Source organism: Salmo salar, chromosome ssa18, assembly GCF_905237065.1.
Source record: "Salmo salar chromosome ssa18, Ssal_v3.1, whole genome shotgun sequence".
NCBI classification, from domain to species: Eukaryota; Metazoa; Chordata; class Actinopteri; order Salmoniformes; family Salmonidae; genus Salmo; species Salmo salar.
In genome coordinates, this window is record NC_059459.1 from 35,012,626 (window position 1) to 35,025,112 (window position 12,487).

The following is a 12,487-nucleotide window of genomic DNA, read 5'->3' on the forward strand; positions in this document are numbered from 1 at the left end:
TTAAAGCGCAAATAAAGTTGAATCAGCTGTGTTTGCTAGGGATGGGGGAGATGACACTACTCCAGCCTGGAGTTAGACCTACAGGTATTCGGGTTAGAAACCAGACTGTTAACATGGAACATAAGTAAAACTATCGGTTACAGAATGCTTACTAACATGGTCACGCAAAAGTCATTTTAAATAATGTTCTGGTTGAATTGCAGTACATAAGTCCTTACAACTAAATGGAAGGACCACATTTTTTTACTACAAGTGACAAAGCAATGCAAGTCAGGGAAAATCTGATGTAGACATTCTGGGTGTAAACTATATATAATTTAACATATGAATCACACTCCCTCCGGCTAGTCTTACTAAATACTTTATAATAGATGCTGCCCTGTTGAAAGGAGCGCTTGCAAGCTAGCACGTCATTATACTGTGGCTAGCTACACTATTCATAGGAATAATAAAATGTTGATTTGTGCAGAAATTGTGAAAATTACTCAATCAGTTAAGGATAAATGTTTTATTGTTTCGTCAGGAGTGTGAATCCAGGGAGATATTATCCAGAGGTTTAAAACGTAATTAACCATCTGATACATTTTACTGTCCTGGGTTTCACACATTAGAATGTGCTGCCCCCCCTAGTGGCAGGACTATGCCATAACCACCTGCTACTATTATAATAGGATTACATCTGGTGATCACATTCAGATAGTCAAATACCTTAACGGGAAAATGCCAAATAGTAAAAAGAAAAAAAAATGTATGAAGTTTAATCATTGAACCAAGAGTTGTTTCACAAAAATATTAAGTTAAACCTAGAAACACAATAAGGACTATACATTGTTTGCTGATTTTATTGTTCTGACTGAGCAACAATTAACCGTTAAACAATGATCATCATAGTAACTACTAGTGCATCAACTACCCATAACAATTCTCCATTCCATGGTAAGCATGGTAACCATCCAAACAGGGATAACCTGTTCAGAAGTGTGTAACAATGTTTTGGACACAGAGTTTCAGCAGTGAGTGTATCATGCCATGTTCACGTGCTATCAGAATAACCAGAAACTCGGGTCTAAAACTGCTGTAAAACGTATAAAGTTAACCGTTCATATGGAACTTCCAAGTTGGATATTCCAGAGTTTCCTAAATTCCGAGTAGCACGTGAATGCGGCATCACAGACGTGAGTCTGGAGGTGTGGGTTCTGTGTCCAAGTGCTGTTGCCGGGTTGGTTGCCGTGGCTGGGAGCGTAGTCAAGCGCTGAGGAAGGTGACGGCGGTGTCCCTCTCCTCCACCAGCTCGGCTGCCGTGGCGTCCATCTTGCCTCGGGAGAAGTCGTTGATGGCCAACCCGTCCACAATCTTCCACTGCTTGTCCTGAGGATAACAAAGACAGGAGAATACTGTATATTGAATAATAGGCCAAAGTGATCAACTTCCCACTGCAATAGGTAGTCGGTCGTAGACTAGAGCACCAGTATATAGTCAATAGAAGCAGAGCTCTCTGGTTAAGTGGTGATGACAGCTGACCTTGTAGCACAATGATGACCTTTTGACCAATCAGAGAAGATCTTTTGCCAATAATTGGGCAAAAGATCAGAATTGTGCTGCCTGTGTAAACACAGCCTTAGTATGGAGGAGTGTAGAGAGCAGAGTCAGGGATCCGTCTCACCTTGATGTGAACAGGGAATGAGTAGATGAGGTCTTCTGCAACGCTGTAGGAGTTACTGCTGGAGTAGACACCCATGGAGACAAACTCCCCCTGCAAACAAGAGGACAGAGTTCAGGGCTGCGTTCATGAACCATTAACCCAAAGACAGGTTGCACCACCACGCTGCATTCAGGAACCATTAACCCAAAGACAGGCTGCTGCACCACCACGCTGCAGTCAGGAACCATTAACCCAAAGACAGGCTGCTGCACCACCACGCTGCAGTCAGGAACCATTAACCCAAAGACAGGCTGCTGCACCACCACGCTGCAGTCAGGAACCATTAACCCAAAGACAGGCTGCTGCACCACCACGCTGCAGTCAGGAACCATTAACCCAAAGACAGACTGCACCACGATTCTCCACCCTCTTCCTAAAGTGTGCAACTGCACACATCTCATAAATGTAACAATGCCCTCTAGCCAAATATTACACCAATCCAATATTTTGTAATCATTGACTGTCTGGAATTGTGGGAGTGCACACTCTGGGAGAAGGGTGGAGAATTGGGATGCATCCATACTTTAAATAGTAGAGTGCCCTATAGATTAGGAGTTAATAAAACATAGCTTTAACGGTTACGATGTAGATTTGGGTAGGGTAAATTAATCCTAAATCTGTATCTTAAAGCCACAGAATTGTCCCATAGGACCCCTCTTAGCTGACCTCAGGAGTGCCTGACCAGATGTCCCTCATGTGGTCACAGATAGCCTTGGCTGCAGACATGGCACTGGACAGCTTCCTGGCTGCGATAACCGCAGCACCTCTCTGCTGCACTGTCTGAGAGGGGAAGAGGAGAGGGAGGAAGAGAGATGCCTTAGAAAATGTCTCATCCCTACTCCACTAGTCTTCTTCAGCTGTCTCAATTCACCTTTCCAGGATTCCTCTCCCCTTATCAAAAACACATGGACAAGGTCAGAGGTTACTTTCCCTTGGACCATCTCTAATGAGGGGGGTTAAAGTTAAATCACCAGATGAAAGTGTGTTTTACAGTAGAGTAAACTCACAGAAATGAAGGCCCCTTTGAGCCAGTCATCGTCCTTAACAGCGTCGAAGCAGGCCAGGTCGCTGCCCGCCATGTTGACCTTGGCGTAGTAAAATAATAATGACATTGTTAAATAATATTACACAGTATTCACTAATGCCTTGCAGTGGTATAATAATACTTCATTATTACATAACATTGATAAATTACCTTGCAGTGGTGGACGTCTGGGTACTGGGTGGACGAATGGTTTCCCCAGATGATCACGTTCTTAACTTGGGTGGCTGGCACACCGCAGCGCATCGCAACCTGGGGGAGGGATGCAAGAGCTGTGTAAGGATGATATTACCATCTATTAAGATACTCCACACCCACTTTATTTGTCCCCAATGAAACTTAAAAACACTACAGTTGAAGTACAGACAGACTCAGTCATCATGAGGGATTGGAGTGACAATATTCATTCAGGGGGTTGAAGGGAACAAAACCACCTCACACAGGTACCTGAGAGCGGGCCCGGTTGTGGTCCAGACGGGTAAGGCAGGAGAAGTTCTCTTTGGGGATGGACGGGGCAGACTTGGCTGCGATCAGACAGTTGGTGTTGGCTGGGTTACCTACCACCAGGACCTGACCGAGACAATGGAGAGGAAACGTTATAAAACACTCAGGACAGTCGTACACACACACACACACGCAGAGCAAGACGGAGAACACCATGGTGTTGGGGAGAATCTCCTTTCCACAGTGGGGTCAGTTTGTAGCCCAAACGGTTCAGACACTACAAACAGGAGCCGGTACAGACGAGTCCCGTCAGGCTTGTAGAACAAAACTGAGCCCACCATCATGTTCCTGCGAGTCTCATCGGAGAGTGTCTCACGGTCTGACAAACATGACTGTAGATGTAGAAGACTGCCATAGGTGGATTGAGATGAACTGTACATATTTTAACTTCACAGCAGAGTGATGAGCCGTTGAAGGCAGCGACAGACTAAGAGGGCATATACATTCATAACAATATGTCCAATGTAACAAAACGTACATAGTCATAGTTTGCACTTTTAGTCCAACTTAAATGTTTTGTCCATTATCAATGCAATATAGCCATGTATTGCAGTATCTATGGTCACCATGTAGTAAAAATATTTAAGTTACTTGAAACTTGAGCCACCTGTGAGTAGAGGGAAAATTCCAAAGCCTCGCTGTCTGACGTGCAAGGCTGAAGACGCCATGCTAGATAGTCAGGCAGCGCAGCGTGCAAGGCTGAAGACGCCATGCTAGATAGTCAGGCAGCGCAGCGTGCAAGGCTGAAGACGCCATGCTAGATAGTCAGGCAGCGCAGCGTGCAAGGCTGAAGACGCCATGCTAGATAGTCAGGCAGCGCAGCGTGCAAGGCTGAAGACGTTCTATCATGGCAGCTTCAGACTTGCACACTGCCTGAAGACAAGTTAAGTTTTTGTAACAAGGTCACTTGGGGAAGAAATGACAAGGGTACAGGACAAGTGCCAGCACACAAGCAGTCACTCGTCAGTCTGACAGTCCAACACCTGTTGCTAGATCAGTGTGAGGCCAAAAGGCCTCCTCACAACACACCCACAGTTCCACTGGCACTAGTCAGGACATTCCAGTCCTTGGTGGAGTTCCTATTCTCTACTATTAAAATGACTCAATTCTGTAGTTTCCACCATATTCCTCACACCAGTCCATTTATTTTGTAAATCCATGAAGGTGAATGTCCAAGTGCACACTTGGGGAGCAGTAGAGAATCAGAATGTCTCCCTCGACTCCTGGGATGGAACCCAGCCAGGGTGGATACAACGTTAAGCTTACAGACCGAAGTGGACCAACTCCTGGGATGGAACCCAGCCAGGGTGGATACAACGTTAAGCTTACAGACCGAAGTGGACCAACTCCTGGGATGGAACCCAGCCAGGGTGGATACAACGTTAAGCTTACAGACCGAAGTGGACCAACTCCTGGGATGGAACCCAGCCAGGGTGGATACAACGTTAAGCTTACAGACCGAAGTGGACCAACTCCTGGGATGGAACCCAGCCAGGGTGGATACAACGTTAAGCTTACAGACCGAAGTGGACCAACTCCTGGGATGGAACCCAGCCAGGGTGGATACAACGTTAAGCTTACAGACCGAAGTGGACCAACTCCTGGGATGGAACCCAGCCAGGGTGGATACAACGTTAAGCTTACAGACCGAAGTGGACCAACTCCTGGGATGGAACCCAGCCAGGGTGGATACAACGTTAAGCTTACAAGACCGGATAGGTGGGATAGTGTTAAGACATGCAGGCAGCTAGATTTTTTTAAATCAAAACACACGCTCACAAAACAAACAATGCACACCAATGGCATTCCAGGCCAATCCTTCCATAGGAATTAAGAGCCCAACACGTGGTGAACTGAATTTCAACAGCTCTGGGGTGCAGCATCACGAGTCCTCTTTATGTCTAAAGACACATGGCCTACACTATACCACAAACACAGGGTACCTGCTAGTACTGACAGACAGCTAAGTCTGCATAGACATTTTGAGACACACTGACAGTCACCACACACACACACAGACAGAGGACAAACCCTGTCTGTTGGGCCCTGGCTATCATCTCACCTTGACAGTTTTCTTGGCGTACTTCTCCAGCGCAGCCCCCTGGCTCTTGAAGATGGCCACGTTAGCCTTGAGCAGATCCTTCCTCTCCATACCCTCTCTCCTGGGCATGGAGCCCACCAGGATGGCAGCGTCCAGGTCCTTAAAGGCAACCTCCTCCTTGTCCGTGGGGATGACCTCTGAAAACAGATGGAATAAACAAGGGCTTGTTCATTCTGTATCAAATAGTCAGAAAGTAGCGTGAAAAGGGAGGGACTATCTGAACGTGTCCTATATGTAGGTTTCTTTCCTCGTCTGTGGGAATGACCTCTAGACGAATCAAATATACAACAGACCAGGGTTGGTTGGTTCAATGGGCAGCACATGGACGACCGATAAACAGAAGGAAAATCTGGATAATAAAGACTACTTTTAATTGTTAAAGGTTTTACTACAGTGTTGTCTAATTAAATTTGGGTATGTCATTTTAGGCAAAAATAGAAAAAAAAAAGGGGGAAGAATTATGATCCAGGACAGCAGGAAGTTGTTAAGAGTGCTTTATTAGGCTAAATCCTTCAAGCACAATGTTTCGGACCTGATCGCTCGACAATGAAAGTGGCCTCTATGGAGAAACAAAGGCTTGTATTTGTTTTCCCATCACATTCCCCTGTACATCGTCTCAGTCTGGTTCTGTTTCAATTCCCATCACATTCCCCTGTACATCGTCTCAGTGTGGTTCTGTTTCAATTCCCATCACATTCCCCTGTACATCGTCTCAGTGTGGTTCTGTTTCAATTCCCATCACATTCCCCTGTACATCGTCTCAGTGTGGTTTTCCCTGTTTCAATTCCCATCACATTCCCCTGTACATCGTCTCAGTGTGGTTCTGTTTCAATTCCCATCACATTCCCCTGTACATCGTCTCAGTGTGGTTTTCCCTGTTTCAATTCCCATCACATTCCCCTGTACATCGTCTCAGTGTGGTTCTCTGTTTCAATTCCCATCACATTCCCCTGTACATCGTCTCAGTGTGGTTCTCTGTTTCAATTCCCATCACATTCCCCTGTACATCGTCTCAGTGTGGTTTTCCCTGTTTCAATTCCCATCACATTCCCCTGTACATCGTCTCAGTGTGGTTTTCCCTGTTTCAATTCCCATCACATTCCCCTGTACATCGTCTCAGTGTGGTTTTCCCAGTTTCAATTCCCATCACATTCCCCTGTACATCGTCTCAGTGTGGTTCTGTTTCAATTCCCATCACATTCCCCTGTACATCGTCTCAGTGTGGTTCCTGTTTCAATTCCCATCACATTCCCCTGTACATCGTCTCAGTGTGGTTTTCCATGTTTCAATTCCCATCTTGTCACAACACCTTACATTCTCATCAGCTCAGTCACACCGTTTCTGCTTTTAAGGTTAGTTTTAGCGAACCCTGTATTGATCCCTTTGTTCTGCTACTGTTGTCTGTGGGACATAGACTGTTGCCAGTTAACTGCTTTAAAGGGATACTGCGAGATTCTGGCAATTCTGAAAATCCCACCGATCTGGCAAAAACCTTAAAAATATTTGAAAGAATTTCAAGTGCTTGAACCCAGATCTGGTTGGGACACAGGGTAACCACACTGTAGACACCCATACCCCACATTGAAAATTGTCTTTGCAACACACCATACACAGAGAGAACATTGTCTTTGCAGCACTGAGCGTTAATACTGGGGCCTCACAGCCGAGGTGAGAACAAAGCAAGGACACCACCATTGACAACAGAAAAATACCAGTCACAATGGAGATGGAGATACTACTGGTGCCTCACAACTAAAGCAAAGCCATGTCAATCCAGTGAGTGTTGTCTGCCCCATGGTTTACCTCTGAGGAGTGGGAGGGCACAGTCCTGCAGCTCCATGACCACTCCATCCAGGACTGGCAACATGGGGGTGATGTCCAGCAAGATCAGGGTGATTGGCTGAGAGGAGAGACCATGAAATGACAGGAGTAGATAAATGAGTAGGATCTATTGATCTTTCTGTTGACTTACAGGCTGGTAGATTGCTACCTGAACAGATGTTTATGGTTCATATGATTACTACATTAACACTGCTTGTTATGACTACTTGAAGGGACAGTGTTAGGCCTGTGCTACCGGTAGGCTGTATGCTAGTGCTTCTATTTCAGGCAATTCAAGGACACTAAAGCCTTGAGTGAAGCTTTCGCAGGTTGTGTGACTGAAGGGGTAGTGTGTGATGCTGCATGTTGCCCATCAGTCATGATTTTTATCTTATTTAACTGACAGGGAGTATCTGACATGGCACCCTATTCCCTATATTGTGCACTCATTTTGACCAGGGCAAATAGGATAAGTAGTGGACTATATAGGGAATAGGGTGTAATTTCAGACACTAGACAAGCCCTAACAGGATCAGCTGGGATGTTACATAATGCAAGTCAAGCCAAAGCTTCTTCCTTCCCTTTACCTGATCTTTGCCGAACACATCTCCCTTGGCGATGCCAAACAACAAGGAGTAGGCAATCTGCCCAGCAGCGCCGGTCACCAGAACACGAACAGGTTCAGCAGACTGCAACACAACATACAGAAACACAGATCTGGGTCCTATTCATTAGGGCACATTACACTTAGGCTATTTAGACACTTATCCAGAGTGAATTAGCCTAAACACTGTAGTAAAATGTTGCACAATGAACACAAATTTGTATTTATTTTTGGACAAGTTCAGGTAATAAGTCCCCGTTTCAGTTCATTTTCTTCCATTTGTTGCCAAATGAACAACCAAGCATTGACAAATGTTTTGTCACTGCAATTTCAGGGGCACACTTTCAAATATTGGAGGTAAACTTGCCCCAAGTCGTGCATTACTTGGGAGGGTTTGAGGAAATTATCCAGCTAGGGAAAACATTTTGGGAAGTTTTACAGTAATATCAATGTTATGTAATATCAGTCAAACAGTCAGGTAAAAATGAGGTGACAGTCAGTGACAACACTAGAGAACTGTACTAGAATTGTAGCTCGTCTCCAACAATGGTATTGCATATGTGATCCGTGACCGGACAATGTCGGAGTGGGGATTTATTAACTCACGAGGTAAGCCACGGTGAATTTAAAAATAGAACACACTCGAGCCATCGGAGACGAGATATTTATAGCTACTGTAGAAAACTTTCACCATTCATTCACCATTCATTCAACTTTTTCCCTTTCACACAAACGTAGAGTCCAAAAACAAGCAATTGCATTTTGCTGGGGAGAAAGTCGCATACAATAATTAGACAACTTAGATAACATTTGGCCACATTAACACATTCTGCCAATTTGACCTTTTTCAAAGAAATGTAGATATGTGCATACTACACAGCTGTCGAAACGACATTCTACTAGAACCTGTCAAATTGACTGGCACATTGCCAACAAGGAATTAGAGTATTTCCTCCAACTTGTCTTTAAACATCATAACACAAGAATCACAAGCAAAATCGTTTTACAAAAATATTTTAATTGATACAAAAGTTAGTTACCGGTAGCTAACTAGCTACTGTATAAGTTAGGTTAGCTACTTGCAGAAACAAGCGAACGAAATGCCACCTCGCTGTCAGCGTACTACTAACGTTATAGCAGGTGTGTGCGTTTATCATTTCAGTAAAGCTAAAGTTCCGTAAACAAAGTTAATACAACTTTTTGTTTGTTACTTACCATCTTTGTATGATAACTTGGACTATTCTCCCACTGTTCTTGCAACAAAAGGTCACCCCTATTTCTTGAAATCAGAGTGGTCACGAGGTGGCCAGTGAATCGTTTATACGCATGCGCCGCAAAGCTGGTGGCTCTCGGGAAATGTAGTTGAAAATCCTTCAGCCAAAGACAGTAGTACCAAATATTTGTATAACTAACTCTCATTGTTCTATCTGTGATAGTACCAAAGACAGTACAGTACGCTGGGTTAGTTATACAAATCGTTGACAGTACAGTATGCTTCAGCTGTGTACGTTGACCTTTTTAAAGTCAATGAGGTTGACAGGGGAATAAATAACTACTTTATCCATGATTCAGTACTAACATTTAAATTCCCCCTTTTATTTACTAATTACAAAAAGTCCCAAACGGTCTCTTGTGTATTTGATTGATTTATTCAGTTGAAATAAGGATACTTTAACTTCTGTTGTAAAGCTATCATTTTTATGTATAGTTTTATGGAGCTCCGCTGCTAGCCACAGGTGTTGGAGCAAGTGATGCCAATTTAGCGACTTTGTTGCTAGATTTAGAGAGATTTCATACCCCTCCAGCGACTTTTATTGGTAAAAGAGTATAGCGACAAATTTAGCTACTTTTTAAGGCTGCCCCAGTGACTTTTCTTTATGATTTAGCGACTTCTCTGTTTGTGTGTGTGCCCGCTCGGAGTTCAGCTGTGCGCCTCCGCCGGCTGCTGCGTGTCACTAGCGCCCTTTCTCCCACCGCTGTCTCCTCTTCAGCCTCTCCGCCCTCTCCCCTCTGCAGCAGCGAGTAAAGTTAATTGATTAAATCGGTTCCTTTGTTGTTAAATGACACCACATCTCTCCAAGGGATAAATAATAAAAGCAAAACTAAATATATATTTTTAAATTATATACTTTAATCTGTTTTTTTTCTGTGCTTTTAATTAGTTCAATTTTGTTCTCCTTCAAACATTCCATTTAGCAGTAGTGGTGAATGGATAAAATCACTGAGGAAGCCAAGCCAGGAGAAAAAAACATATTACATGTGTTGTGATAATTAAGATAATTGTGTTGTGATAATTAAGATAATTGTGTTGTGATAATTGCGTTGTTTACTCTATAACCTGTTAGTTCATATCGCTTGCCACCATGGGCCTAAGGCCGAGACAATAAGAAGACACAGTGGCAGAATACATTCAACCACACCTTTGTTTCATCACAAAACCAGAGAGCAACATCTGTATGGTGAAGTCCACAAACAAATAGTTACATGACCTACAGCATGGTCAAGCAAGTTAATGTTTACAACATTTTTGGACTAATAAACAGCTATGGATTTAGAACCACGGAGAGTTACTGCAACAGGATATGCCTCCACTATTCCAGCACCATTTCAACTTCAATATTTCAACATCCTCCTCTCTTTCATGACTCTGTCATACAGTACATGCTTTTAGTTTGTGTTGTCTACCTGGCTAAAATGTTTGCTCGCTAGCCTAACTTCCTTTCCTGGGAAATTATGCGCCAGGCCAGCTAGTTAACATTAGCCTACTCAGGGGCACAATGTATGCATTTATGGTTAGATCAGAATCTCTGTTATTTTAGCTAGCTGGCTAGCCAACCGGAGGACAATGACACAATGAGATGCAACAATTCAAGTTTTTTCTGTAAATGAGTTTAGCTTGTGATTGGTGTCAAGCCAAATCTAAACGGGCTTCCCTTGACACTTTTTTTTGGCGCGCCAGGTCCATTCACAGTTAAGCTCACTCAGTTTACCTCAACGCTGATTGGCTAAATATATATATATATTTTTTAAGGCTACTCTTTTTGACGAGACAGATAGATGGCCTACACATACAGACAGAGGGGCGCTGTTTCGTTCGCTCAGGTGCTTTTCCTGCGGGGATACATTCAGCCTCTTGAAAATTAAAGGAAAATGATCAAACACAGAGAGATGAAAGATAGATTTAAAAATATATATGATTATTTCTTGGTCAATTTCTTGGGGAAGCCTGACTTCCCTTGGCATCCATGAATACACACTACTGCTATTTAGTTTTTACTTTTGAGAATGTATCATTGCATGAGAGACAGGGGCAGCATAAGCCTAAAACAAACCTTTAAAAAACGACTACGTCATGACGTTATCTAGCGACTAATGGAGCAACCAACAGCTATGGGGAGGGAGGGAAGAGGAGCAGGGAGAGAAGAGGAGGAGGGAGGGAAGAGGAGGAGGGAGAGAAGAGGAGGAGGGAGGGAAGAGGAGGAGGGAGAGAAGAGGAGGAGGGAGGGAAGAGGAGGAGGGAGAGAAGAGGAGGAGGGAGAGAAGAGGAGGAGGGAGAGAAGAGGAGGAGGGAGGGAAGAGGAGGGAGAGAAGAGGAGGAGGGAGGGAAGAGGAGGAGGGAGAGAAGAGGAGGAGGGAGGGAAGAGGAGGAGGGAGAGAAGAGGAGGAGGGAGGGAAGAGGAGGAGGGAGAGAAGAGGAGGAGGGAGAGAAGAGGAGGAGGGAGAGAAGAGGAGGAGGGAGGGAAGAGGAGGAGGGAGGGAAGAGGAGGAGGGAGAGAAGAGGAGGAGGGAGAGAAGAGGAGGAGGGAGAGAAGAGGAGGGGGAGAGAGAGGAGGAGGGAGGAGGAGGGAGGGAAGAGGAGGAGGCAGAGAAGAGGAGGAGGGAGGGAAAAGGAGGAGGGAGGGAAGAGGAGGAGGCAGAGAAGAGGAGGAGGGATCGAAAAGGAGGAGGGAGGGAAGAGGAGGAGGGAGGGAAGAGGAAAAGGGAGGGAAGAGGAGGAGGCAGAGAAGAGGAGGAGGGAGAGAAGGGGTTGAGGTGATAATAAGAGAGAGAAAGGTGCATGAGTGTTGTGGAGGGAACATTGTCGATAAGATGGCGGACAGGAAAAAAGGAGAAAAGTGGAACATATTATGAGTAAATTTGATTTGAGTAAATATGGAGTGGGGAAATGCACAAACCTTCTGGAAGACCTGATGAAGGTGGAGGACAGAAAAAAAGGAGAAAAGTAGAATATGTTTTGAGTGAAATTGGAATGGGGAATTACACAGAACTTCTGGAAGAGTTGCAGAAGGAAATTGATGGTGGCGATAGTGAGGATGAATTAACTGCAGTGGCAGGTGCGGTAAAGACCGCCGAGTTTGAGCCTCACGCAGACAAAGTGATGGAGAGAAGCAACAGATGTGCTGGAATGAGATCAATATGGCTGACAGTTCTGATTATATAGATCGGGAGGATGAGGGTCAAGGATCTGAGTGGTCTGTAGTGGAAGGACATAGGAAGAGGAGAGATCACGACACTGAAAGGAGTGGTGCGTATAGTATAGAAAGCTTAAAGAGGGCCAGTGTAGGGAGCATGGATGAATTACCTGCGGCGGCAGGTGAGGTGAGGACGGCCGAGGTTGAGCTTTGTCCCAATGATGATAAAGATGATTCTGTCCCAGTGGGAGTGAGAGTTTTGGGTGGAGAAGAGGTTGGGGACTGTTGGGTTGGTGAAAGT

At 44.7% G+C, this 12,487-nt stretch overlaps 1 protein-coding gene across 2 annotated transcripts; it reads right to left on the reverse strand.

Annotated features, from left to right (window-relative positions):
• Positions 1-493: 493 nt before the first annotated feature.
• Positions 494-9,092, reverse strand: LOC106577388 (malate dehydrogenase, cytoplasmic). Of its 2 annotated transcripts, none has more exons than XM_045701812.1 (10): positions 8,990-9,092; positions 7,758-7,859; positions 7,153-7,249; positions 5,311-5,486; positions 3,192-3,314; positions 2,898-2,996; positions 2,710-2,787; positions 2,369-2,482; positions 1,664-1,753; positions 494-1,368 (listed from the first exon to the last, which is right to left on the reverse strand). In XM_045701812.1, the coding sequence occupies exons 1-10, from the start codon at positions 8,990-8,992 to the stop codon at positions 1,246-1,248; spliced, it is 1,005 nt and encodes a 334-aa protein (XP_045557768.1). In that variant the 5' UTR covers positions 8,993-9,092; the 3' UTR covers positions 494-1,245. The 2 variants fall into 2 exon arrangements, with proteins under 2 accessions (XP_045557768.1, XP_045557769.1); XM_045701813.1 differs by having other exon boundaries at positions 7,758-7,887; positions 8,990-9,075.
• Between the last annotated feature and the right edge of the window lie 3,395 nt (positions 9,093-12,487).